This window comes from Panthera onca, chromosome E2 (assembly GCF_046562875.1).
Source record: "Panthera onca isolate mPanOnc1 chromosome E2, mPanOnc1 haplotype 2, whole genome shotgun sequence".
In the NCBI taxonomy this organism is placed as follows: domain Eukaryota; kingdom Metazoa; phylum Chordata; class Mammalia; order Carnivora; family Felidae; genus Panthera; species Panthera onca.
In genome coordinates this window covers 16,434,082-16,461,744 of record NC_138353.1, presented here as the reverse complement: position 1 = coordinate 16,461,744, position 27,663 = coordinate 16,434,082, and the positions used below count along the sequence as shown (strand labels likewise).

The 27,663-nt window shown below is 39.8% G+C and overlaps 1 protein-coding gene, 1 non-coding gene and 1 pseudogene across 3 annotated transcripts in view; 1 reads left to right on the top strand and 2 right to left on the bottom strand.

Moving 5' to 3' along the window:
• Window positions 1-27,663, top strand: part of LOC132690962 (uncharacterized) — a 66,639-nt gene that overhangs the window by 21,092 nt on the left and 17,884 nt on the right. The window contains exons 2-4 of one of the 2 annotated variants that reach the window (XM_078439036.1): window positions 20,605-20,672; window positions 21,987-22,113; window positions 22,392-22,490. In XM_078439036.1, coding sequence (XP_078295162.1) covers window positions 20,664-20,672; window positions 21,987-22,113; window positions 22,392-22,490 — 235 coding nt within the window. In that variant the 5' untranslated portion in view covers window positions 20,605-20,663. The remainder of the gene's footprint in view (window positions 1-20,604; window positions 20,673-21,986; window positions 22,114-22,391; window positions 22,491-27,663) is intronic. The other variant, XM_078439037.1, reaches the window with a different exon arrangement.
• Window positions 15,059-15,165, bottom strand: LOC132691410 (U6 spliceosomal RNA). The gene has a single exon (XR_009615761.1). It is a non-coding gene; the product is annotated as a U6 spliceosomal RNA (small nuclear RNA).
• Window positions 26,311-27,247, bottom strand: LOC132691035 (10 kDa heat shock protein, mitochondrial pseudogene; annotated as a pseudogene).

Sequence of the window (27,663 nt, the reverse complement as noted above, 5' to 3'; positions counted from 1 at the left end):
CTTTGCCTTCTCTCTTCTCAATGTTAATCTGTTTTGTTTCTTAAATTCCACATATGAAGTCATATGGTATTTGTCTTTCTTGGACTGACTTATTTTGTTTAGCATAATACATTCTAGCTCCATTCACATTTGTACGGAAACACTTTATAAAATACACAAGCTAACTGTTTTTAAGCCCTTCAAAGGCATTACTTATTAAATGTATATTATTATTATCAGACTCCAGATATTTATTTTGTATATTTGAAAGAAGTTGAGTTTCTTTTGAAAAAACTCTAATATAGAGTTTTCACTAACTTAGAATGTCTTTTCTTTTAATAAGTCCTATTGATAAGAGTTTACCACATGTATCTAGTACCACGTACCACTTTACATTTTATTTATTTTATTTGTTAAAATTTTTATTGTTTGTTTATTTTTAACTTGTTTTATTATTATTATTTTTTTATTTACATCCAAATTAGTTAGTATATAGTGCAACAATGATTTCAGGAGTAGATTCCTTAGTGCCCCTTACCCATTTAGCCCATCCCCCCCTCCCACAACCTCTCCAGTAACCCTCAGTTTATTCTCCATATTTATGAGTTTCTTCTGTTTTGTCCCCCTCCCTGTTTTTATGCTCTTTTTGCTTTCCTTCCCTTGTGTTCATCTGTTTTGTCTCTTAAAGTCCTCATATGAGTGAAGTCATATGATTTTTGTCTTTCTCTGACTAATTTCACTTCACATAATACTCTCCAGTTCCATCCATGTAGTTGCAAATGGCAAGATTTCATTTTTTTTTTTTTGATTGCCGAGTAATACTCCATTGTATATACATACCACATCTTCTTTATCCATTCATCCATTGATGGACATTTGGGCTCTTTCCATACTTTGGCTATTGCTGATAGTGCTGCTATAAACATTGGGTGCCCCTTTGAAACAGCATACCTGTATCCCTTGGATAAATACCTAGCAGTGCAATTGCTGGGTCGTAGGGTAGTTCTATTTTTAGTTTTTTGAGGAACCTCCATACTGTTTTCCAAAGTGACTGCACCAGTTTGCATTCCCACCAGCAGTGCAAAAGAGATCCTCTTTCTCCACATCCTCGCCAACATCTGTTGTTGCCTGAGTTGTTAATGTTAGCCATTCTGACAGGTGTGAGATGGTATCTCATTGTGGTTTTGATCTGTATTTCCCTGATGTTGAGTTATGTTGAGCATTTTTTCATGTGTCAGTTGGCCATCTGGATGTCTTCCTTGGAGAAGTGTCTATTCATGTCTTTTGCATTTCTTCACTGGATTATTTGTTTTTTGGGTGTTGAGTTTGATAAGTTCTTTATAGATTTTGGATACTAACCCTCTATCTGATATGTCATTTGCAAATATCTTCTCCCATTCTATTGGTTGCCTTTAGTTTTGCTGATTGTTTCCTTCACTGTGCAGAAGCTTTTTATTTTGATGAGGTCCCCGTAGTTCATTTTTGCTTTTGTTTCCCTTGCCTCCAGAGACGTGTTGAGTAAGAAGTTGCTGCGGGCAAGATCAAAGAGGTTTTAGCCTGCTTTCTCGAGGATTTTGATGGCTTCCTGTCTTACATTTAGGTCTTTCACCCATTTTGAGTTTATTTTTGTGTATGGTGTAAGAAAGTGCTCCAGGTTCATTCTGGACAGCATGTTGCTGTCCAGTTTTCCCAGCACCCTTTGCTGAAGAGACTGTGTTTATTCCATTGTATATTCTTTCCTGCTTTGTCAAAGATTAGTTGGCCATACGTTTGTGGGTCCATTTCTGGGCTCTCTATTCTGTTCCATTGATCTGAGTGTCTGTTCTTGTGTGGTACCATACTGTCTTGATGATTACAGCTTTGTAGTATAGCTTGAAGTCTGGGATTGTGATGCCCCTGCTTTGGTTTTATTTTTCAAGATTGCTTTGGCTATTTGGAGTCTTTTCTGGTTCCATACAAATTTAAGGATTATTTGTTCTAGCTCTGTGAAGAACGCTAGTGTTATTTTGATAGGGATTGCATTGTCCGTGTAGATTGCTTTAGGTAGTATTGACATTTTAATAATATTTGTTCTTCCTACCCAGGAGCATGGAATCTTTTTCCATTTTTTTGTGTCTTCTTCAATTTCTTTCATAAGCTTTCTATAGTTTTCAGTGTATAGATTTTTCACCTCTTTGGTTAGATTTATTCCTAGGTATTTTACGTTTTTTTGTGCAACTGTAAATGGGATTGATTCCTTGATTTCTCTTTCTGTTGCTTCATTGTTGGTATATAGAAATGCAACTGATTTCTGTGCATTGGTTTTATATCCTGCAACTTTGCTGAATTCACGAATCAATTCTATCGGTGGAATCTTTTGGGTTTTCCATATAGAGTATCATGTCATCTGCAAAGAGTGAAAGTTTGACCTCCTCCTGTCCATTACTTTTGATGGCTGAGTAATAATCTATTGTGTGTATATACCACATCTTCTTTGTAGTTTATATTTGCTTCCTAGATGATTAGTGATGCTGAGTATCTTTTCATGTGTTTCTTGGCCATCTCTATGTCTTCTTTGGAGAAATGTCTATTCAGATCCTCTGCTCATTTAATTGGTTTTAAAATGTTTATTTATTTTGGGGTGCCTGGGTGGCTCAGTTGGTTAAGCGTCTGACTTTGGCCAGGTCATGATCTTGTGTTTCATGGGTTCAAACCCCGCACTGGGTTCTGTGCTGACAGCTCAGAGCCTGGAGCCTGCTTCAGATTCTGTGTCTCCCTCTCTCTCTGCCCCTTCCCCACTCACACTCTGTCTCTGTCTCTCTAAAAAATAAAAAAACATTAAAAGTGTTTTTAATGTTTTATTTATTTTAAGGTGGGGGCAGAGAGAGGGAGAGAGAGAATCCTAAGTAGGCTCCACGCTATCAGCACAACTCGATGATGGCTTGATCTCACAAATCGTGAGCTCATGACCTGAGCTGAAATCAAGAATTGGACACTTAGCTAATTGAGCCACCTAGGCATCCCTGCCTATTTTATAATTAGGTTGTTTGTGTTTTTTGGTGTTGAGTTGTGTAGGTTCTTTTTGGATATTAACTCCTTACAGGATATATTATTTGCAAATATCTTCTATGCAGTAGGTTGCCTTTTGGTTTTGTTGATGGTTTCCTTTGTTGTGCAAAACCTTATTTTGGGATGCCTGGGTGGCTCAGTTGGTTAAACATCTGACTCTTGATTTTGGCTAAGGTCATGATCTTACAAAGATCAAGTCCAGCTCTGAGCTGACAACAAGGTGCTTGCTTAGGATTCTCTCTCCCTCTCTCTCTGCCCCTCCCTGATTCATGCTCACACATGTCCTCTCTCTCTAAAAAAAAACAACAACACATTCTTTTAAAAAGCTGTTATCCCTTTGAATTATTGTCTTTTTATTCTTTGAGTAAATATCAGAACTGTGATTGCTGGATTGTAGAATAGTTCTATTTTTAACTTTATGAGGAACCTCCATATTGTCTTCCACAGTGACTGCACCAGTTTGCATCCCCACCAACAGTGCACAAGGCTTTCTTTTCTCCACATCCTCGCCAACACCTGTTGTTTCTTGTCTTGCTGATTTTAGCCCTTCTGACAAGTATGAGGTGATATTGCATTGTAGTTTTGATTTGCGTTTTCCTGATGATGAGTGATGTTGAGCATTTTTTCATGTGTCTGTTGGCCATCTGGATGTCTTCTTTGACGAAATGTCTGTTCATGTCTTCCACCCATTTTTTAATTGGGTTATTTTTTGAGGTGGTGAGTTGTATAGGTTCTTTATATATTTTGGGCACTAACCCTTTATCAGATATGTCATTCGTAAATATCTTCTCCAATTCTGTAGGTTATCTTTTAGTTTTGTTGATTGTTTCCTTTGCTGTGCAGAAAGAAGCTTTTTATTTTGATGTAGTCCCAAGTTTATTTTTGCTTTTGTTTCCCTTGCCTCAAGAAATGTAGCTAGAAAAAAGTTGCTACAGTTATTAGTGTCAGAGAAATTACTGCCTGTGTTCTCTTCTAGGATTTTTATGGTTTTAGGTCTCACATTGAGGTCTTCAAGCCATTTTGAGTTTAGCTTTGTCTATGGTGTAAGAAAGTGGTCCTGTTTCTTTCTTTTGCATGTGTAGCTGTCCAATTTCCCCAACACCATTGTTGAGGAGACTGTCCTTTGCCCATTGGATATTCTTTCCTGCTTTGTCAAAGATTAATTGACCATATAGTTGGGGGGCTTTCTATTCTGTTCCATTGATCTATGTGTCTGTTTCTGTGCCAGTAGCATACTGTTTTGATTACTTTGTAACATAACCTGAAGTCCAGGATTATGATGCCTCCAGCTTTGTTTTTCTCTTGCAAGGTTGCTTTGACTATTCAGGGTTTTTTGTGTTCCCATACAAATTGTAGGATTGTTTGTTCTAGTTCTTTTATTTTATTTTATTTTATTTTATTTATTTTATTTTTTTCAATATATGAAATTTATTGTGAAATTGGTTTCCATACAACACCCAGTGCTCATCCCGAAAGGTGCCCTCCTCAATACCCATAACCACCCTCCCCTCCCTCCCACCCCCCATCAACCCTCAGTTTGTTCTCAGTTTTTAAGAGTCTCTTATGCTTTGGCTCTCTCCCACTCTAACCTCTTTTTTTTTTTTTTTCCTTCCCTCCTGCATGGGTTTCCGTTAAGTTTCTCAGGATCCACATAAGAGTGAAACCATATGGTATCTGTCTTTCTCTGTATGGCTTATTTCACTTAGCATCACATTCTCCAGTTCCATCCACGTTGCTAAAAAGGGCCATAATTCATTCTTTCTCATTGCCACATAGTATTCCATTGTATATATAAACCACATCTTCTTTATCCATTTGTCAGTTGATGTACACTTAGGCTCCTTCCATAATTTGGCTATTGTTGAAAGTGCTGCTATAAACATTGGGGTGCACGTGCCCCTGTGCATCAGTACTCCTGTATCCCATGGGTAAATTCCTACCAGTGCTATTGCTGGGTCATAAGGTAGTTCTATTTTTCATTTTTTTTTTTTTTGCCTCTGATTTTTTTTGTATATGGATATTTATTTTTTATTTTTTTAAAATATATGAAATTTATTGTCAAGTTGGTTTCCATGCAACACTCAGTGCTCATCCCAAAAGATGCCCTTTTCAATACCCATCACCTACCCTCCCCTCCCTCCCACCCCCCATCAGCCCTCAGTTTGTTCTCATTTTTTAAGAGTCTCTTATGCTTTGGCTCTCTCCCACTCTAGCCTCTCTTTTTGTTTATTTTTCCTTCCCCTCCCCCATGGGTTCCTGTTGAGTTTCTCGGGATCCACATAAGAGTGAAAACATATGGTATCTGTCTTTCTCTGTATGGCTTATTTCACTTAGCATCACACTCTCCAGTTCCATCCATGTTGCTACAAAGGGCCATATTTCATTCTTTCTCATTGCCACGTAGTACTCCATTGTGTATATAAACCACAATTTCTTTATCCATTCATCAGTTGATGGACATTTCGGCTCTTTCCATAATTTGGCTATTGTTGAGAGTGCTGCTATAAACATTGGGATTCAAGTGGCCCTGTGCATCAGTACTCCTGTATCCCTTGGGTAAATTCCTAGCAGTGCTACTGCTGGGTCATAGGGTAGGTCTATTTTTAATGTTTTGAGGAACCTCCACACTGTTTTCCAGAGTGGCTGCACCAGTTTGCATTCCCACCAACAGTGCAAGAGGGTTCCCGTTTCTCCACATCCTCTCCTGCATCTATAGTCTCCTGATTTATTCATTTTGACCACTCTGACTGGCGTGAGGTGATATCTGAGTGTGGTTTTGATTTGTATTTCCCTGATGAGGAGCGACATTGAGCATCTTCTCATGTGCCTGTTGGCCATCCGGATGTCTTCTTTAGAGAAGTGTCTCTTCATGTTTTCTGCCCATTTCTTCACTGGATTATTTGTTTTTCGGGTGTGGAGTTTGGTGAGCTCTTTATAGATTTTGGATACTAGCCCTTTGTCCGATATGTCATTTGCAAATATCTTTTCCCATTCCGTTGGTTGCCTTTTAGTTTTGTTGATTGTTTCCTTTGCCGTGCAGAAGCTTTTTATCTTCATGAGGTCCCAATAGTTCATTTTTGCTTTTGATTCCCTTGCCTTTGGGAATGTGTCAAGTAAGAAATTGCTACGGCTGAAGTCAGAGAGGTCTTTTCCTGTTTTCTCCTCTAGAGTTTTGATGGTTTCCTGTCTCACATTCAGGTCCTTTATCCATTTTGAATTTATTTTTGTGAATGGTGTGAGAAAGTGGTCTAGTTCCAACCTTCTGCATGTTGCTGTCCAGTTCTCCCAGCACCATTTGTTAAAGAGACTGTCTTTTTTCCATTGGATGTTCTTTCCTGCTTTGTCAAAGATGAGTTGGCCATACGTTTGTGGGTCTAGTTCTGGGGTTTCTATTCTATTCCATTGGTCTATGTGTCTGTTTTTATGCCAATACCATGCTGTCTTGATGATTACAGCTTTGTAGTAGAGGCTAAAGTCTGGGATTGTGATGCCTCCTGCTTTGGTCTTCTTCAAAATTACTTTGGTGATTCAGGGCCTTTTATGGTTCCATATGAATTTTAGGATTGCTTGTTCTAGCTTTGAGAAGAATGCTGGTGCAATTTTGATTGGGATTGCATTGAATGTGTAGATAGCTTTGGGTAGTATTGACATTTTGACAATATCTATTCTTCCAACCCATGAGTATGGAATGTTTTTCCATTTCTTTATATCGTCTTCAATTTTCCTTCATAAGCTTTCTAGAGTTTTCAGCATACAGATCTTGTACATCTTTGGTTAGATTTATTCCTAGGTATTTTATGCTTCTTGATGCAATTGTGAATGGGATCAGTTACTTTATTTGTCTTTGTGTTGCTTCATTATTAGTGTATAAGAATGCAACTGATTTCTGTACATTGATTTTGTATCCTGCAACTCTGCTGAATTCATGTATCAGTTCTAGCAGACTTTCGGTGGCATCTGTCGGATTTTCCATGTATATTGTCATGTCATCTGCAAAAAGTGAAAGCTTGACTTCATCTTTGCTATTTTTGATGCCTTTGATTTCCTTTTGTTGTCTGATTGCTGATGCTAGCACTTCCTCCACTGTGTTAAACAACAGCGGTGAGAGAGGACATCCCTGTCGTGTTCCTGATCTCAGGGAAAAAGCTCTCAGTTTTTCCCCATTGAGGATGATGTTAGCTGTGGGCTTTTCATAAATGGCTTTTATGATGTTTAAGTATGTTCCTTCTGTCACGACTTTCTCGAGGGTTTTTATTAAGAAAAGATGCTGAATTTTGTCAAATGCTTTTTCTGCATCAATTGACAGGATCATATGGTTCTTATCTTTTCTTTTATTAATGTGATGTATCACGTTGATTGATTTGCGAATGTTGAACCAGCCCTGCATCCCAGGAATGAATCCCACTTGATCATGATGAGTAATTCTTTTTCTATGCTGTTGAATTCGATTTGCCAGTATCTTATTGAGAATGTTTGCATCCATATTCATCAGGGATATTGGCCTGTAGTTCTCTTTTTTTACTGGGTCTCTGTCTGGTTTAGGAATCAAAGTAATACTGGCTTCATAGAATGAGTCTGGAAGTTTTCCTTCCCTTTCTATTTTTTCAAATAGCTTGAGAAGGATAGGTATTATGTCTGCTTTAAACGTCTGGTAGAACTCCCCTGGGAAGCCATCTGGTCCTGGACTCTTACTTGTTGGGAGATTTTTGATAACTGAGTCAATTTCTTCGCTGGTTATGGGTCTGTTCAAGCTTTCTATTTCTTCCTGATTGAGTTTTGGAAGTGTCTAGGTATTTAGGAATTTGTCCATTTCTTCCAGGTTGTCCAATTTGTTGGCATATAATTTTTCATAGTATTCCCTGATAATTGCTTGTATTTCTGAGGGATTGGTCATAATAATTCCATTTTCATTCATGATTTTATCCACTTGGGTCATCTCCCTTTTCTTTTTGAGAAGCCTGGCTAGAGGTTTATCAATTTTGTTTGTTTTTTCAAAAAACCAACTCTTGGTTTCATTGATCTGCTCTATAGTTTTTTTAGATTCTATATTGTTTATTTCTGCTCTGATCTTTATTATTTCTCTTCTTCTGCTGGGTTTAGGGTGTCTTTGCTGTTCTGCTTCTATTTCCTTTAGGTGTGCTGTTAGATTTTGTATTTGGGATTTTTCTTGTTTCTTGAGATAGGCCTGGATTGCAATGTATTTTCCTCTCAGGACTGCCTTCGCTGCATCCCAAAGCGTTTGGATTGTTGTATTTTCATTTTCGTTTGTTTCCATATATTTTTTAATTTCTTCTCTAATTGCCTGGTTGACCCATTCATTCTTTAGTAGGGTGTTCTTTAACCTCCATGCTTTTGGAGGTTTTCCAGACTTTTTCCTGTGGTTGATTTCAAGCTTCATAGCATTGTGGTCTGAAAGTATGCATAGTATGATCTCAGTTCTTGTATACTTATGAAGGGCTGTTTTGTGACCCAGCATGTGATCTATCTTGGAGAATGTTCCATGTGCACTCGAGAAGAAAGTATATTCTGTTGCTTTGGGATGCAGAGTTCTAAATATATCTGTCAAGTCCATCTGATCCAATGTATCATTCAGGGCCCTTGTTTCTTTATTGACCATGTGTCTAGATGATCTATCCATCACTGTGAGTGGGGTATTAAAGTCCCCTGCAATTACCACATTCTTATCAATAAGGTTGCTTATGTATGTGAGTAATTGTTTCATATATTTGGGGGCTCCCGTATTCGGCTCATAGACATTTATAATTGTTAGCTCTTCCTGATGGATAAACCCTGTAATTATTATATAATGGCCTTCTCCATCTCTTGTTACAGCCTTTAGTTTAAAGTCTAGTTTGTCTGATATAAGTATGGCTACTCCAGCTTTCTTTTGAGTTCCAGTAGCATGATAAATAGTTCTCCATCCCCTCACTTTCAATCTGAAGGTGTCCTCAGGTCTAAAATGAGTCTCTTGTAGACAGCAAATAGATGGGTCTTATTTTTTTTTTAATCCATTCTGATACCCTATGTCTTTGGTTGGCTCATTTAGTCCATTTACGTTCAGTGTTATTATAGAAAGATATGGGGTTAGAGTCATTGTGATGTCTGTAGGTTTCATGCTTGTAGCGATGTCTCTGGTACTTTGTTTCACAGGATCCCCCTTAGGATCTCTTGTAGGGCTGGTTTAGTGGTGACGAATTCCTTCAGTTTTTGTTTGGGAAGACCTTTATCTCTCCTTCTATTCTAAATGACAGACTTGCTGGATAAAGGATTCTCAGCTGCATATTTTTTCTGTTCATCACATTGAAGATTTCCTGCCATTCCTTTCTGGCCTGCCAAGTTTCAGTAGAGAGATTGGTCATGAGTCTTATCGGTCTCCCTTTATATGTTAGAGCATGTTTATCCCTAGCTGCTTTCAGAATTTTCTCTTTATCCTTGTATTTTGCCAGTTTCACTATGATATGTCATGCAGAAGATCGATTCAAGTTATGTCTGAAGGGAGTTCTCTGTGCCTCTTGGATTTCAATGCCTTTTTCCTTCCCCAGATCAGGGACGTTCTCAGTTATTATTTCTTCAAGTACACCTTCAGCACCTTTCCCTCTCTCTTCCTCCTCTGGGATACCAATTATGCGTATATTATTTCTTTTTAGTGTATCACTTAGTTCTCTAATTTTCCCCTTATACTCCTGGATTTTTTAATCTCTCTTTTTCTCAGCTTCTTCTTTTTCCATAATTTTATCTTCTAGTTCACCTATTCTCTCCTCTGCCTCTTCAATCCGAGCTGTGGTCGTCTCCATTTTATTTTGCAGCTCATTGATAGCATTTTTTTAGCTCCTCCTGGCTGTTCCTTAGTCCCTTGATCTCTGTAGCAATAGATTCTCTGATGTCCTCTATACTGTTTTCAAGCCCAGCAATTAATTTTATGACAATTATTCTAAATTCACTTTCTGTTATATTGTTTAAATTGTTTTTGATGAGTTCGTTAGCTGTCACTATTTCCTGGAGATTCTTTTGAGGGGAATTCTTCCGTTTCATCATTTTAGATAGTCCCTGGAGTGGTGTGGAACTGCAGGGCGCTTCCCCTGTGCTGTCTTGAATAACTTGCATTGGTGGGTGAGGCCGCAGTCAGACCTGATGTCTGCTCCCAGCCCACTGCTGGGGCCACAGTCAGACTGGTGTGTACCTTCTCTTCCCCTCTCCTACAGGCGGGATTCACTGTTGGGTGGCGTAGCCCATCTGGGCTACTTGTACACTGCCAGGCTTGTGGTGCTGGGGATCTGGCGTATTAGCTGGGGTGGATCAGCAAGGTGCACGGGGGCGGGAGGGGCAGGCTCAGCTCGCTTATCCTTCGGTGGTCTGCTTCGGGAGGGGCCCTGCGGCACCGGGAGGGAGTCAGACCCGCCACTGGAGGGATGGATCCGCAGAAGCACAGCGTTGGGTGTTTGCGCGGTGCAAGCAAGTTCCCTGACGGGAACTGGTTCCCTTTGGGATTTTGGCTGGGGGATGGGCGAGGGAGATGGCGCTGGCGAGCGTCTTTGTTCCCCGCCAAGCTGAGCTCTGTCATCTGGGGCTCAACAACTCTCCCTCCCGTTGCCCTCCATCCCTGCCACTCTCTGAGCAGAGCTGTTAACTTATAACCTTCCAGATGTTAAGTCCCGCTTGCTGTCAGAACACACTCCGTCAGGCCCCTCAGCTTTTGCAAGCCAGACTTGGGGGCTTTGCTTTTCCGGCGGGCTGCCTCTCGGCCCTGGCTCCCTCCGCTAGCCCGTGTAGTGCGCACCTCCTCTCCATCCTTCCTACCCTCTCCCGTGGGCCTCTCGTCTACGCTTGGCTCCGGAGAATCCATTCTGCTAGTCTTCTGGTGGTTTTCTGGGTTATTTAGGCAGGTGTGGGTGGAATCTAAGTGATCAGCAGGATGCGGTGAGCCCAGCGTCCTCCTACGTCACTATCTTCCAGCCTATCAAGTTCTAACACATTCTAAGAAAAAAAACAAACTAGTTTTCGTTTTACTCCTCACTCCAGGTTTTATGTATATGCTGTCATTTTTTATCTTTTTTATTCATAATTTTCTTGCATCTAATTATGATGGTTTCTTTTCCACTTAATAAAGTCTCTTTAACATTTCTTGCAAGGCTAGTTAAATGCTGAAGTGCTTTTGTTGCATCCACACGACTCCTGAAACAGAATGCTACGGGCACCAGAGATAGTCACAACAAAGTTTATTACAATGAGAGGCAAGGCCGACCGAATGGGACCAACGCTCTTGATAAGAGTGTGGCCCCAAACAGCCCGGGTACAGAATTTTTAAAGCCGATCACATCGTATTATCATTATCTGGGAACAGAACAGAGATACAGTTCCCAGATGAGTTAGAAACAGTTCCCAGATGAGTTAGAAACAGTTGCCAGATGAGTCAGAAACAGTTATGGAATGAGGTAATTATTTTAGACTTTCTGCCGCTAAGTCGCAACCAGTGGATCTCCTTGACCTTGTCTTTGATGCTCTTTTCTTTGAGCTTTTGTTTCCTTCATTGGTAAAGCCTGATTCACAAGAGTATGAAGCGTGATTTACAAGAGTAAAAACAAGGCTGTTATCTTTTGACCTTCAGTGTCAGAACAAAGCTGTTATTTTTCAAGCTAAGTGTTAGCCCTACACTACAATTTAACCCTTACACTTTAACTTTTGTTTGTCAGGGAAACTTTTTTTTCCTTTTTCTTTCTTTATTTATTTTGAGAGCGAGAGGGAGAACATGCACATGAGCAGGGGAAGGGCAGAGAGAGAGAGTCGTAGCCAGGCCCTGTGTGTTGTCTGTCAAAGCCCCACTGGGGGCTTGACCTCATGAACTGTGTGATCATGAATGGAGCCAAAATCAAGAGTCAAAGGCTTAACCAGCTGAGCTACCCAGGCACCCCATATCAGGGAAACTCTTTACCTCTCTTTCAAATCTGAATGATCACTTTGCCAGGCAGAGTATTTTTGGTTGTTCCTTTTTTCCTTTCAGCACTTTGAATATATGCTGCTATTCCCTTCTGGCCTGCAGAGTTTCTGCTGAAAAATCAGCTGATAGGTTTATTGGGTTTCCCTTGTTCATAACTTTCAGCTTCTCTTGATGCTTTTTAATTTTTTTTTAACATTTATTCATTTTTGAGAGACAGTGTATGAGTGGGGGAGGGGCAGAGAGACAGGGAGAATCCGAAGCAGGCTCCATGGTCTGAGCTATCAGTTCAGAGCCCAATGCAGGGCTTGAACTCACAGACCATGAGATCATGACCTGAGCGGAAGTCAGACGCTTAACTGACTGAGCTACCCAGGCGCCCATTCTTGCTGCTTTTAAAATTCTCTTTATCAAGTGTCTCGGTGGCTTAGTCGGTTAAGATCCGACTTTGGCTCAAGTCATCTCACGGTTTGTGAGTTTGAGCCCTGTGTCAGGCTCTGTGCTGACACCTCGGAGCCTGGAATCTGCTTCAGATTCTCTGTCTCCCTCTCTCTCTGCCTCACCCTTGCTTGCACACATGCATATGCACGTTCTGTCTCTCTCAAAAATAAAAGTAAATAAACATTTGGTGTGGAGCTCCTTGGGTTCATCTTTTTTGGTTCTCTTTTTGGTTCTTGAACCTAGATGTCTGTTTCCTTCCTTGTGTTAGGGAAGTTTTCAGTTATTATTTCTTCAAATAAGCTTTCTCTCTTCTTCTGGGACCGCTATAATGTGAACGTTTGTTTGCTTGATGTTATCCAAGAGATTCCTTAAACTTCCTCATTTTTCCCCCATTCTTTTTTTGCTGTTCAGTTGAGTGCTTTCTATTAGCCTGTCTTCCAGATTGCTGATAGATTCTTCTGCATCTGCCAATCTGTTGATTCCCTGTAGTGTGTTTTTCATTTCACTTATTCTATTCTTCAACTCTGATTAGTTCTTATTTATATTTCCTGTCTTTTTATTGAAGATCTCACTGAGTTCTTCCACTCTTCTCTCCAGCCGGGTGAGCATCTTTTTGATCATTACTTTAAATTCTTTTTCAGGCATATTTTTTATCTCCAATTCATTTAGTTCCTTGTATGAGGTTTTGTTTTGTTCTTTCTTTTGGAGCATATTCATCTATCTCCCCATGTTGCTTGACTTTCTGTGTTTGTTTCTATGGATTAGGCAGAACAGCTACTTAAACTTGAAGGAATGGTCTTGTGTATGGTTGTCCCCTTTATAGATTGTGTGTGTTTGGTGACTTTTGCTGGCTGGCTGGAATTGTGGCTTGCATGGGCTTGGGAGTCCCCTCCATGCAGTGAGCATTCTGGCTGAACGGCTAAGGCTGAAGTGGGTGCAGATCAGTGTGGTCCCCGGATGCTCCACACAGCTCTTGTCCAGGCAGGACAGTTAAGGCTAACGTGGGTGCAAGCTGGGGTGTCACAAGGCTCTCTGTGGGGAGGGTGTCCTGGCAGGGTGGCTAGAACTGAGGCAGGGTGCAGGCTGGAAGGTCCTGGGGCTTTCTGTGCAGCAGGCATTCTCGCAGAGTAGCTAAAGCTGAAGTGGGTACAGGCTGGGTGGGGGTGGGTCTCGGGGTTCTAAGAACTGAGGGCACCCTGGCAGGACAGTTAAGGCTAAAGTGGGTGGAGCCCAGATGTTCTCAGGGTTCTAAGCACTGAGGGCGTCCTGGCAGGTCAACTAAAACTGAAATGGGTTCAGGCTAGTAAATCCCAGTGTGCTCTGGGCTGGGGGTGCCCTGGTGGGGCAGCTGGAGCTGAGACAGTGTGTGGGCTGGGAGGTCCCTGGGCTCTGTGCAGAGGGTATACTGGCAGGATAGCTGAAGCTGATGTGGGTGTAAACCAGGGTGTTCCAGGACTCTGTACAGACTGTGCTCCAGAGGGGTAGCTGGAGTTAAGGCAAGTCATAGCCCAATGGGGTCTTTGGGCTTTCCATGCAAAATGTGTCCTGGTAGAACAGTTGAAGCTGATGTGGCCACAAGTTGGAGTGTCCCAGGGTTCTCCATACTAAGGACAACCTGGCAGGATAACTGAACCTGAATTAGGTGCAAGCTAGGGTGTCTCACTGTATGCAGCACAGGGTTTGCCCTGGCACAGTGGTGGGAACCAATGCAGGCATGGGCCAGGAGTTCCCAGGGTACACTATGCAGGGGGCACCCTGGCAGGTTGGCTGAATCTAAAGCGAACTCAGGTAGGAGTTTCCAGAGCTCTCTGCCCTGGGGATACTGTAGGTAAGCCATCTGAGGCAAAAGTGGTGTGGGCCTGCTGTGTCACCTTGGCATGAAGGCTGGAGCTGTAGGGAGCACTAACTGGTGTCCTAGTGTGCATTACTCTGTGGCCACCTTGGTGGAATGGCTGGGGCCGGTGTGGGCTAGGGACCTAGGGCTTACTGAGGTGGCAGGCAGGTAGGGCACTTAGATTGTCCATTAGCTCCTCCCATGTGGGGACAGTTCCAGCAGCATCCTTGCCTTTTGGCAGAATTTTAAGGCTGGACTTTTTATTTGCTAGTTCTTTTAAACCAGGCTTTTCCCCCCCTGTGCCCCAGTACAACTGGGGCTGGTGTGGACTAGGGCACCCAGGGCTCACTGAAGGAGGCTGGCTCTGGTGTCTGGACCCTCCTCCAGTTTTTCAAGGTGGATAGGGGAGTGTAAACCCTATTGCTTTCCAGTCCCTTTGACCCAGAGAGAGTTCCAGAAGATTTTCTACCATTTGTTGGTGTTCTGGGGCTTGCTTTTATAAAGTAGTTACTCTTTTATTTCTATTTTTTTAAGTTTATTTATTTTTGAGAGAGAGAGACGGAGTGTAAGCAGGGGAGGGGCAGAGAGAGGGAGACACAGAATCCAAAGCAGGCTCCAGGCTCTGAACTTCCAGCACAGAGCCCAACGTGGGGCTTGAACTCACAAGCCACAAGATCACGACCTGAACCGAAATTGGACACTCAACCGACTGAGCCACCCAGGTGCCCCATTACTCTTCTATTTTTTATTATTTTTTTTTCACAGTGACCAGATGGCATTTATTGATGTAGCTCTTGTTTCCCACTGCAGTAAATTTAGTAGAGGAAACAAGACTAAAAATATAGAAACTTCACATCATCCTTGTGTGGGGGCCATTTGAATCTTCTCTATATCATTCCAATTTTAGTATATGTGCTGCCAAAACAAGTACAGCATTTCTCTTAAACTGCAGTTGGATTATCCTGTGCGCAAGGTCAGATGAATCTGTTCACTGGCCCTTCAGTGTTATCCCTTCCCACTGCAGTTCACAGCATCAGGGGTGGGGGTTCCCTTTGTCACCATGTCTCTATCTATCTTATTCTCTTGTGCTGTTCTCTCTGTATTTTGTTGTACAGAATCTGTTTAGTTGTTTCTCAGGTCTTCTTCAGGAGGAATTTCTCTATGATAGGTGTAATTGGGTGTATTCTGTGGAAGGGATGAGTTCAGGGTCTTCTTCCTACCTTGCCATCTTGGACTGGAACCCCTAACTGTGGTTTCTTGACAGTGTCAAGGATAAAACTGCCCTCTTTTACTAGAATTTTCAGTAATTTAACCCAGGTGTCAGGGTTTTACACTATGTGTGGGACACAGAGTCCTCATCCTCAATGGGGAAAAACTGAGAGCTTTTCCTCTATGGTCATGAACAAGGTAGGGATGTCCACTCTCACTACTGTTATTTAACATAGTACTGGAAGTCCTAACCCCAGAAATCAGACAACAAAAGGAAATAAAAGGCATCCATATCAGCAAGGAAGAAGTAAAACTTTCCCTATTTGCAGATGACATGATACTCTATGTAGAACACCCAAAAGATTCCACACACAAAAAATTGCTAGAACTGTTATATGAGTTCAGCAAAGTTGCAGGATACAAAATCAATGTACAGAAATCTGTTGCATTTTCATACCAATAATGAAGTAGCAGAGAGAGATATCATTAAATTGATCCAATTTATAATTGGACCAAAACCCATAAGATACCTAGGAATAAACCTAAACGAAGTAAATGGTCTATACTCTGAAAACTATAGAACACTGATGAAAGAAATTGAAGATGATGCAAAGAAATGGAAAAACATGCCGTATTCATGTATTGGAAGAACAAATATTGTTAAAATCACCATAATATCCAAAGCAATCTACACCTTTAATGCAATCCCTATTAAAATATCACCAGCATTTTTCACAGAGCTAGAACAAACAATCCTAAAATTTGTGTGGAACCACAAAAGATCCCAAATAGCCAAAGCAATCTTGAAAAAGAAAAGCAAAGCTGGAGGCATCACAACTCAAGACTTCAAATTATATTACAGGGGTGCCTGGGTGGCTCAGTCAATTAAGCATCTGACTCTTGAATGTGAGTTCAAGCCCTGCATCAGGCTCTGCACTGACAGTGTGGAGCCTGCTTGGGATTCTCCTCTCCCTCTTTCTCTCTCTCTCTGTCTGCCTCTCCCCTACTCATGCTCATGTGCGCTCTCTTTGTTGCTCACTCTGTTGCTCACTCTGTCTTAAATAAATAAACTAAGAAAACCCTATCACTAAGCTGTAGTGATCAAGACAGTGTGATATTGGCACAAAAACAGACACATAGATCAATGGAACAGAGTAGAAAAACCAGAAATGAACCCACAACTATATGGTCAATTAACCTTTAACAAAGCAAGAAAGAATATCCAATGGAAAAAAGTCTCTTCACCAAATGGTTTTGGAAAAACTGGATGCCAACATGCAGAAGAATGAAACCAGACCACTTTTTATACCATACACAAAAATAAATTCAAGTGGATGGAAGACATAAATGTGGAACAGGAAAGCATCAAAATCCTGGAGGAGAATACAGGCAGTAACCTCTCTGATGTTGGCCATGGCAACTTCTTCCTTAGATATGTCTCCTGAGGCAAGGGAAACAAACTATCGGGACTTCATCAAAATAAGAAGCTTCTACACAGTGAAGGAAACAATTAACAAAATTGAAAGGCAAGCTTAGGAATGGGAGATGATACTTATAAATGACATATTTGATAAGGGTTTAGTATCCAAAATCCATAAAGAACCTATCAAACTCAACACCCCCCCCCCAAAAAAAATCCTGTTAAGAAATGGGCAGAAGACATGAATAGACGTTTTTCCAAAGAGATACAAATGGCTAGCAGACACGTGTAAAGGTGCTCAACATCATTGATCATTAAGGAAATACAAACCTGAAGTATAATGAGATATCACCTCACATCTGTCATAATGGCTAAAGTCAACAACACAGGAAACAACAGGTGTTGGCGAGGATGCAGAGAAAGGGGAACTCTCGTTGGTGAGAATGCAAACTGGTGCAGACACTCTGGAAAACAGTGTAGAGGTTCCTCAAAAAGTTAAAAATAGAACTACCCTACCATCATCCAGCAGTACACTACTAGATATTTACTCAAAGTATAGAAAAATACTGATTCGAAGGGATGCATGCATCCTAATGTTTATAGCAGCATTATCAACGTTAACCAAATTATGGAAAGAGCCCAAATGACTATTCACTGATGAATGGATAAAGAAGTGGTGTATGTATACAATGGAATATTACTCGGCCATAAAAAAGAATGGGATGTTTCCTTTTGCAACAACATGGATGCAGCTAGAATGTATCGTACTAAGCGAAGTAAGTCTGAGAAAGACATGCCATATGATTTGACTTATATGTGGACTTTAAGAAAACAGATGAACATAGGGTATAAAAGAAAAAAGGCTAATCAGAAAACAGACTGTTAACAATAGAGAACAAACTGAGGGTTACTATAGGGGTGGTAGATTGGGGGATGGGTAAATGGGTGATGGGTGTTTTGGGCACTTGTTGTGATGCACACCGGCTGTTGTATATAAGTTATGAATGACTGAATTCTGTATCTGAAACTGATACTACCCTGTGTGTTACCTAACTGGAATTTAAATAAAAGCTTAAAAAGAAAACAAGCTAAAACCTTAAAACTCTTAGAAGAAAACAAAGGAGATCTCTGTTGCTTAGGTTAGACAATGGTTTCTTTCATGTGACACCAAAAGCACAAACAACCAAAGGAGAAAAAATAACATAAATTGGACTTAATCAAAGTTAAAAACTTTTGATCTTCAAAAGACACCATGAAATAAGTGAAAATATAGCCCACAAAAGGTGCCCAAAATGTGCACATTATATGTTCATTAAAACATTGTATCTTAAAATATATGAGAAATTATTACAGAGCAACAATAAAAAGACAATCAGATTTTTTAAATGAGCATAGAATCTGAATACATATTTTTCTGAAGAAGGAATAGAAATAGTCAATATACACATAAAGGTGTTCATTATCATTCGGGAAATGCACATCAAAATCAAAATGACATACTGTTTCAAATTCATAAGAATGGCTATAACCTCAAATGGTGGTGATGATGTGGAAAAATTGGAACCTTGACATATTTTTGTCAGAATCGAAAGATGATGCAGTTGTTTTGGAACAGAGTTTAGCAGTTCCTGAAGATGTTAAACATAGAGTTACCAGTTACAATATGACCCAGCAAATCCACTCCTAAGTGTATATATCTAAGAGAAATGAAATGTGTTCCACACAGAAACATGTGCCTGAATGTTCTTAATAGCATTATTTATAGTAACAAAAGTGAAAACAATGCAATGTCCATCAACTAATGAATGGGGAAAAAAGATGTTGTATCCATACAACGGAATGTTTGGCAATATACAGGTATGAAGTACCCATCCATGCTAAACATAAATGAACCTTGAAACATTATACTATGTATAATATGAAAGAAGCCAGCCAGAATAGACCACATATTATATAATTTAATTTATACAAAATGTCTATCTAGAATAGGCAATTTTATAGACAGAATAGATTAGTTGTTGTCAGGGTCTGGGGAAATGAGAATGGAAGTAATTGCTAATGCATATGGGTTTTGTTTTTGGATAATGAAATACTCTAAAATCAGATAGTGGTAATGATTGCACACCTCTGTGAATATAATAAAAACCTATAGCTTATATTTTTAAAAAGATGAATTTATGGGGCACCTGGATGGCTCATTCAGTTAAGTGTCCAACTCTTGATTTCAACTCAGGTCATGATCTCACAGTTAGTGGGTTCGAGCATGCTGTCAGAGCAGAGCCTGCTTGGCAATCTCTCTCTCCTTCTCTCTGCCCCTTTCCCACTTGCTCTCTCTCAAAACAAATAAATTTTTTTAAAAAAGGGATGAGTTTATGAAATGTGAATTATATATCAATAAAGCTGTTAGAAAAAGAAACTAATACAAGAAAGATGTTCGACCTAATAGGGGTGGAGAATGGTTGTAGTGGTGGTTAAATTCACAGACCTGTTTGCTGATCAATTAAGTGTTAATGTGTATAAGGCATTGAGCACATACTTTGCGCTTGATGAAATTATTTGTTGTACAGGTACTTTTTCAAACCATCTTTAGTCTGACATTGGGAGACCGGATGATGTTAGGCAGGATAACAGAGAGCTGCTGCCCCCAGAATTCCTGAGTTCAGCTAAGGCCATGATTCCATGCAACAGGCTGTTGTTTTCTGCTAGAGAATGCTTTGGATTTGTTCCTTGGTTACTGGGTGAGGGTAATGTCACTTTCTGTGGCCTGGATGAAACCTATGCTTTGGATTCAGAATGCTTCTTGCACATGAATGTGAGAATGCGCCAGGGAAGCACCTGATGTATTTAGTGTGTTGAGACCTGGGGGGAAGAGGCAGATCTTAGTCGTGGAAAGTGTTTTTTCAAGGAATTGGCCTACAAAGATCACCATTTCCAGGCCTGAGGGCCCCATCAGTGTCCTTCAGGTGGGTACTACTTAGATAAATTTGCATCAGGGTTCCCTAGGCTGTAAAAGATGAGCCATTCAGGCCAGGTCAGAGAACCCTAACAACATCATGGGGATTGGATACTGCCTTAGCATAAATTAATTCTTCTACATTTCTGTTATCTGGAATTAGGGAAGGGATGAGATTGTTTAAACTTCTGAAGATCTTTTTATGGAAAGAGCCTAAATGTCCATCAACTGATGAATGGATAAAGAATTGTGGTTTAGATACACAATGGAATACTACGTGGCAATGAGAAAGAATGAAATATGGCCTCTTGTAGCAACGTGGATGGAACTGGAGAGTGTTAGGCTAAGTGAAATAAGTCATACGGAGAAAGACAGATACCATATGTTTTCACTCTTATGTGGATCCTGAGAAACTTAACAGAAGACCATGGGGGAGGGGAAGAAAAAAAAAAAAAAAGAGGTTAGAGAAGGAGGGAGCCAAAACATAATAGACTCTTAAAAACTGAGAACAAACTGAGGGTTGATGGGGAGTGGGATGCAGGGGAGGGTGGGTGATGGGTATTGAGGAGGGCACCTGTTGGGATGAGCACTGGGTGTTGCATGGAAACCAATTTGACAATAAATTTCATATTTATAAAAAAACAAAAAAACTTCTGAAGATCTTCTCAGTATATAAGTTGGGGTGTGGAAGGGACCAGGTGCCATGAAAAGGGGAAGAAATACTTCACTTAGTCATTTAGAAGTAGGCCTCTTTTCATGGTTTCCTTTCCCCTCCCCTGTCTTCTCAGGACTGCACTTCTCCATGAGAAGAAGCCAGAGGAGGACTCATAAATTGAAATTCTAAGCCATGCCTTGTGTGAGTTCATGTTTCTTCTTCCCCTTTATATCAAACAATCACTGTTTTTTGGGATATGAATATTCAGTATCCTTATCTCCAGACTTTCTGCTTTACTGAGTGCTCTCCTGCTCACTCCCCTTCTAGTGAATGATGAGAATGGGTCCCAGGTGTTTCTCAATTGCCCCCCACTTCTCTAACAATATTTTAGGGATACATTTGCAAATCAGGAAATGTATTTGAGGAAAGCATAAAACCTCTCCAGTCAGGATGTGGTTTGATGAGATGGTACTACACATGAAAAATTTGGTCTTTCTCATTGACCTGAATGTTCTGATTAAGACAGAAATTGGTGTTAGTCTCAGAATGTGGTGAGTTCTAATCTGTGATTTTAAGATTGGTAATGTGATCAAATGTAGGATTGAGGACAGAGAGAGAATTGTGTAAGGGAATACTTCAGTGATTAATACCATTGACAGGGTCCATTTTGAATTAAATAGTATGTAGAAGCCAAGGGCCACATCTGTGTGAGTGTAGCTCATCTTTCATTAGCTTTCTGTTGCTCATAATAAGCAGAAGTGTACAGTGAGCAATGATAAGTGGTAAATATGATCAGCCAGATGATTAAATGATTGAGAATTTCAGAAACAGAGCTGTGAAGATCGTTAGAGGAAGAGTGCAAACTACTGCAAAATATGAAAATGATGACAATCTTAATATGGAATATTACATAGTCTAAAAATGTTATCTATGAAAGGATTTTCCAGGACTAGGAAGAAAGAATATTATTACGAAATTATTCTGAAACTTGACTTAGAAAGAAATTCTGAAATTATATATAAATCTTATTTTCTAAGGTAAACATTTTAAAAGACATTTTGGAATGTGCCCATCAGGTTTATTTTTTCTTTTGTCTTCCTCCTCCTCTCCTTCCAGCCCTCTCTTTTTCCCTCTCTTCTTTTCTTTCTCTTTTCATTCTTTAAAGGGAAAGGGGAGGAAGGAACTTTGAGTTTATTCGAGGATTTGCATGTGTTATGTGCTAGCATACATTATTCTATTTAATCAGAAAACTGTACTTACCTGGGTTTTGTTCATTCCCATTGCTATTCCCAAGAGGCTATGAATAAGAGTAAGTAATAGGAATGTTCAGAATTGTTGAAATACTCTGTATTTCACACTCACTTCCTTTCTATTACTTACCCACACTGATTTTCTCTTCCTCTCATTACTTGTGTGTGTGTGTGTGTGTGTGTGTGTGTGTGTGTGTGTTCCTCTCAATTACTTCTAAAAAAACTTTCTTTATTTTGCCATTAACACTTGGACTTGTCATTTCAGAGGTTGGTGTTGTTCAAGGATGTGGCCATAGACTTCTCTCAGGAGGAGTGGGAATGCCTGGACTTGGAACAGAAGGATTTGTACAGAGATGTGATGTTGGAAAACTATAACAATCTGGTCTCACTGGGTAAGTTTGGTCCCAATAATTCAACTTCAATCTTTGTGAAATTCAGGAAATGTCTTAAGTACCTAGATGAATTTCAGATCCCTGTTCCCAACTAAGTAATTTATTGCTTATAGACTTTAAAATGGGCAGCTCCATTGAGTACCTTAATCGTCTCTATTCTTCAGATAATCTTCCTGTGAATCTTTCTGTATTCTTCAGACGTTCTTCCTTTATGAACAAGGGTTCAATTTTATTTTGGATGAGCAGAGTGTAACCATATCTATTTCCATTCTTATAAGCAGGATTTTCCATTTCTAAGACAGATGTACTTTCCTTATTGAAACAAGGGAAAGAGCCCTGGAAGGTTGTACAGGATGTGACAAGAAGTCAGAGTTCAGGTGAGTAAGAGATGGTCAAACAAGGGGAGGCCATTGTGGAGAACAGTCAAATCGCTTAATTCATTGGCTACAACTTTGAGATATTAGCTGAACAGTTCTCCTCAAAGATCAAACCAAGGCATGTGGAGTAAAAGCTTGAACGCTGGAAGGTAAAACTGTTTTAGCATCAGTTACCAAAGGAAACCCCTTTTTTTACCCGAATTACCACTTCCTTGCTTTTCTTTCATATTCACCTATATTTTCAAACAGGGAAAAGCCTTCCTTCTTCTCCTGTGATAACAATTTTACCTGTATTTTTGATCCAATGAAACCTGTATGAGCCTTTATCTAACAAATATTTTTTTAAAATACCCTCTATGGTCTAAGTTTTGAGTGAACAAGAAAAACTCCCTATCCCCATCCCTAGGAAAGATCTGTTCTTTCCTAGCAGAAGAGATAGTTACAAATAAGAATGTAGAAGGAAGGAGTGATAAGTGTTATGAAGTAAAACAAAAAGCAGAGGAGAATAATGGTGTAATGGGAGGAGGTGTTTTATAGAGGGTGGTCAGGGATGGCCCTCTGAGATGCTGACATTTGAGGAGAGAAATGACTAAAGTGCTGGAGTAAGTCGTGCAAATTCTGAGAGAAGAGTGTGTAAGGCAGAGAGACTAGCAATTGCAAAGGAACTGAGGTAGGAATGAGTTTGATGCTTTTAAGGATCAGCAGATAAACAGGTGTGGCTGGGATGAGTGAGGGAGCATAAACATTGAAAATGAGCTGAGAGAGGAGGTGGGGCTGGGTCATGCAGGGACTTGTATGCCATGATGGAGAATTGAGATTATGTTGAAAGTACGGTAAGAATTATTTCGAGCAGGGGAGTTATGTGACTGAACTTGTTATTTTCAAAGACTACTCTGGATACTGTATAGGAAATAAAATGGGAGCAAGAGTGAAGCAGGAAGACCAGTTGGAAAGCCATTTTTAGTCCACATTAGAAATTATGGTGGTTTAGGTGAGGGCAGTAGCTTATAAGTAAAGGTGACATGAAAGAGTCAGATTCAGATCAGATTTTTAAAAAAATTTTCTTTAATGTTCATTCATTTTTGAGAGAGAGAGAGAGAAAGAGCGAATTAGCTGAGAGGGGCAGAGAAAGAGGGAGACACAGAATCGGAAGGAGGCTCCAGGCTTTGAGCTGTGAGTACAGAGCTGACATGGGGCTTGAACCCAAGAACTGCAACATCATGACCTGAGCCAAAGCCGGACGCTTAACCGACTGGGCCACCCAGGCACCCCAGATTCTGATCAGATTTTAAAGGTAGTACCTCTTGCTAATTAATTGGAAGTGGTATATGATGAAAGAGAAATCCAGAATAACTTCTTAGATTTATGCCTGAGCAACTGAATATCTTTTTCTTTGTTAGGAAAGACAGGTATTCAAGAGTTCTGTTTTGCTCATGATACTTTAGGGATATCTATTAGAAATCGGAAGAAATCAAGAAATGACCTGGAAAGAAATAATATACATATAAATAGAATTTAAAACTTAGAAGAAATAATTTATGAAGTTATATAACAGTTAAAAAAGAGAAAAACCCTAATCCACTCTGTATTTTAGTTAGAAAGAAGGGGAAGATTCTGCAAAGGAGACTGAGAAGGAATAGCTAGTGAGCTAATAGGAAAATAAAGAAAATGTGGTATCTCAGAAGCCAAGTGGAAAAAGGTATTTACGAAAGGGCAGCATCTTTCATATCAGGGAACATGAGTAAGTTGAGGACTCAGAATTGATCACTGGATTTGGTAATGAGGGAAAAGAAAGCTGTAGATTGGTTCAGATAGAAGGGAAGAGAAGGGAAATGGGAGGGAATTTAGTATAGGGAATGATTGGAAGAACTGGAATCACTTAGACCATGGTTTTGATGCCAGCTTTTGTCTTAAGCACATTACTTTACCAGACTGATAAGATTGTTGAGAAGATTTGGAATACTGAATACAATTACATTATACTAAGTTCTCAATAAGAGATCATTTTTATGGAAGGAAAATTAGGAGAAATGAAAAAACTACACTGCTGCATTTTGAAGTGCAGACAGAAGATTTCAAAGTAGAAGTTTGTGAATAGCTCCAGTCAGAAGGCTAGAAAACATTCTAGGGGCTACTCTATGCTGTGACTACCATACAATCAAGTTTTTCCTGAAGATTTCTTCTAACTAAATATCTCTTGATTCTGTGTGCTCTCACAATATCCACTAGCAACACTTTAAACCTATAGTGTCTCTAATTTGGGGTATTGCACTACCCTTCTAAATGGTTTTGACACAAGAGAGTAATGTTTTTAAAAAATATAAATCAGATCACATAACGATAAAATCAAAACTAGAAAGTCCTACCTAGTCTAGCTCCTGAAAGGTTTTACAACCCTTCCTTAGCTACCTGTCCCCTTTCTCATTAGACTCCAGCCACAGTAGCCTTCATTCATTATCTCAGATACATCTAGTATCTATGTATCTAGTGTCTGTGCTCTACCTCTTTACATCACTCACTCTGCTCACCTAACTCCTATGCTTCTTTAGGCTCAACCTATATATCATTATATCCTGAGAATTCTTTCCTGACCTCATTCTCAGTAATGATCTTTCAGATTTTCTTACGGTAATTTCCAAGCTATAATTCTATAATATAGTAATCCTAGTAAGATCATAACTCTTTGGCTGCAACACCATACATTGTTGTCTGTAAAGGAGATCTGCAGAGCTCTATGTGTCTCTGACTTAAGTGAACCTTCAAAATTTCATGTGCTCTTCTGGGTGTTGTATGGAAACCAATTTGACAATAAATTTCATATTAAAAAAAAAATCTCATGTGCTCTTAAGAAAATTATCCCCTCCATACAGGCCTCCAGCAGAATTTAAGGGAAACAAGATCACTTCCTGTACTAACATGGCAATATTTTTCTTACCACTAGAACTGTCTTCATAGAAACCAATTTCCATTAGCAAAATTATCCACCTTCTCCTAAGAGGTTATTTAGGACCAATTCCAATTTGTCTTACATCTTCGGTTACTTCACTCAGGTCCAGAAGTCCAGTCTTTCCAGGGCATCAATCATCAGCTGAACTCTTATCCAGATCTATATGTCTCCCAATTGGATTTCATTCCCCACTCTTTTCTTAACACCCAAATCTTTTCCACCTTACTGTTTGAAACTTTATAAGAAATACCCCATATTATCCTCAGCGTGTTTTAATATTCCTTTCACCTTTTGTCTTCAAATGAACACTTTAGCCATGCCATGAATATACAGCTTTCCCTTAAAGCACTTGCTTTGTCTTTGTTCTTGTTTTGTCTTCCCTCACAGTCCATTATTTTCCATTATCAAAGCCCCCAGCTCCTTTAAAGCACTTTAAAGACTGAACCACCCACCAGGTATTCTTGTTCTATTATTTACCAATTTCCTCTCCTTGAGTAGACTAAAGATCAAAACACTTTGCCCACTAACTTTCTCTCCTCCACTACACCTGTCACCATTGTTGGTGATCTCAGCATCCTTATAATAATACATCTTAATTCTCAATTCCTTAATCTCATTTCAAATTATCTTTCTCTTCCAAATTCCTTCATTTATTCACACCCTGATACATAAACCTTGTAATTACCAGCCCAAAATCTGTTTCAAACATTCACTCTCTCTGACAGCTATTTTTAAACTTTTCAACTGACTTATTCTAATACTACCACTTCAACCCACATAGTGTAATGTCTTCCATATTTTTAAAAAATTGTTCTTGATGTTACATTTTCCATTCCTTTACTCTGCTCTCCTTGATGGCCATGAATTACCTATACTTCCTTACCTCCCATTCTCCCTTGCCTCTTCAGCTACAGTTATAGCCATTGCTGAGTGCCTTTTCTCTTCCTCCCTGGACAGTTTTATAGCATGCCCCAGAAATTGCTTATTTTATTTATTTTTGGACACCATTAGTTTATTATAAAAAAGAGACATGAAAATTATTTACATGATGAAAGATTTCACAGCTTCACTGGAATGGGTGCCTTCACTTTATGCCATTTCAATAATGATTTATTTCAGTTCACATACTTTCCAAGAATGTCACCATCTCTAAATAAGAAATAATCCTTGTCATCTAGAACTACTTTGGTGCTTCATATTCTGGGAGAAGAACTTTATCTCCAACTTTCACACTGACTGGTTGAATCTCTCCACCCTTTCTTTAGAGCCTGATCCAACAGCTACTACTGTTGCTTGCAAAACTTTTCCTTGAGATTTTTCTGGAAGCATAATACCACCTTTGATTACAGTTTTGGCTGCAACTCTTTTCAACTAAAACTCGGTCAAAAGGGGAAGAAACTTTCTAAACACTTGTCCTGCCATGACTCTAGCTGCCGCAGTTCCTACTCTGCTCTGGAGATGCCGCCACTGCAAGGAGACCTGCAGTCTGACCCCCAGGCTATGTGAACTAGAACTGGCTTATTTTAAAAAATTAGATTGTGGGGCACCTGGGTGGCTCAGTTGGTTAAGCGTCCGACATCGGCTCAGGTCATGATCTCGAGGTCCGTGAGTTCAAGCCCTGCATTGGGCTCTGTGCTGACAGCTCAGAGCCTGGAGCCTGTTTCAGATTCTGTGTCTTCCTCTCTCTCTGACCCTCCCCGTTCATGCTCTGTCTCTCTCTGTCTCAAAAATAAGTAAACATTAAAAAAATTAAAAAAAAATTAGATTATAACACATTTCATACTTTAGACACAGAATAATCCCTTTGATCTCTGATTGGTGCCAGATTCATTTAATAGTTTTGTTATCTCTTAGTCTAATTCTTTGTATGGATTAGCATCCCTTCACTTATTGTTCTACCACACTGGGCCAACTCAAACTGTTTTAGTTGAAAGGAGAAGAATATAAGCATCAGGTTCCAAATTTGCCCTGGACCCTCACAGGGAGCATTAGGGGAATCCAGTGTTCTTACTTATAGAATTTTTATTTAGGGAATATTGCTAACATTTAGAACAAGTAAAACTATCAGCCATATGATTTTTTTAAATCTATTTTTAAGGGTGCCTGAGTGGTTCAGTTGGTTTAGCATCCAACTCTTGATTTGGGCTCAGGTCATGATACCACAGTTCATGAGATAGAGCCCTGCTTGGGATTTTCTCTCTCCCCCTCTCTCTGTCCCTTCCCTGC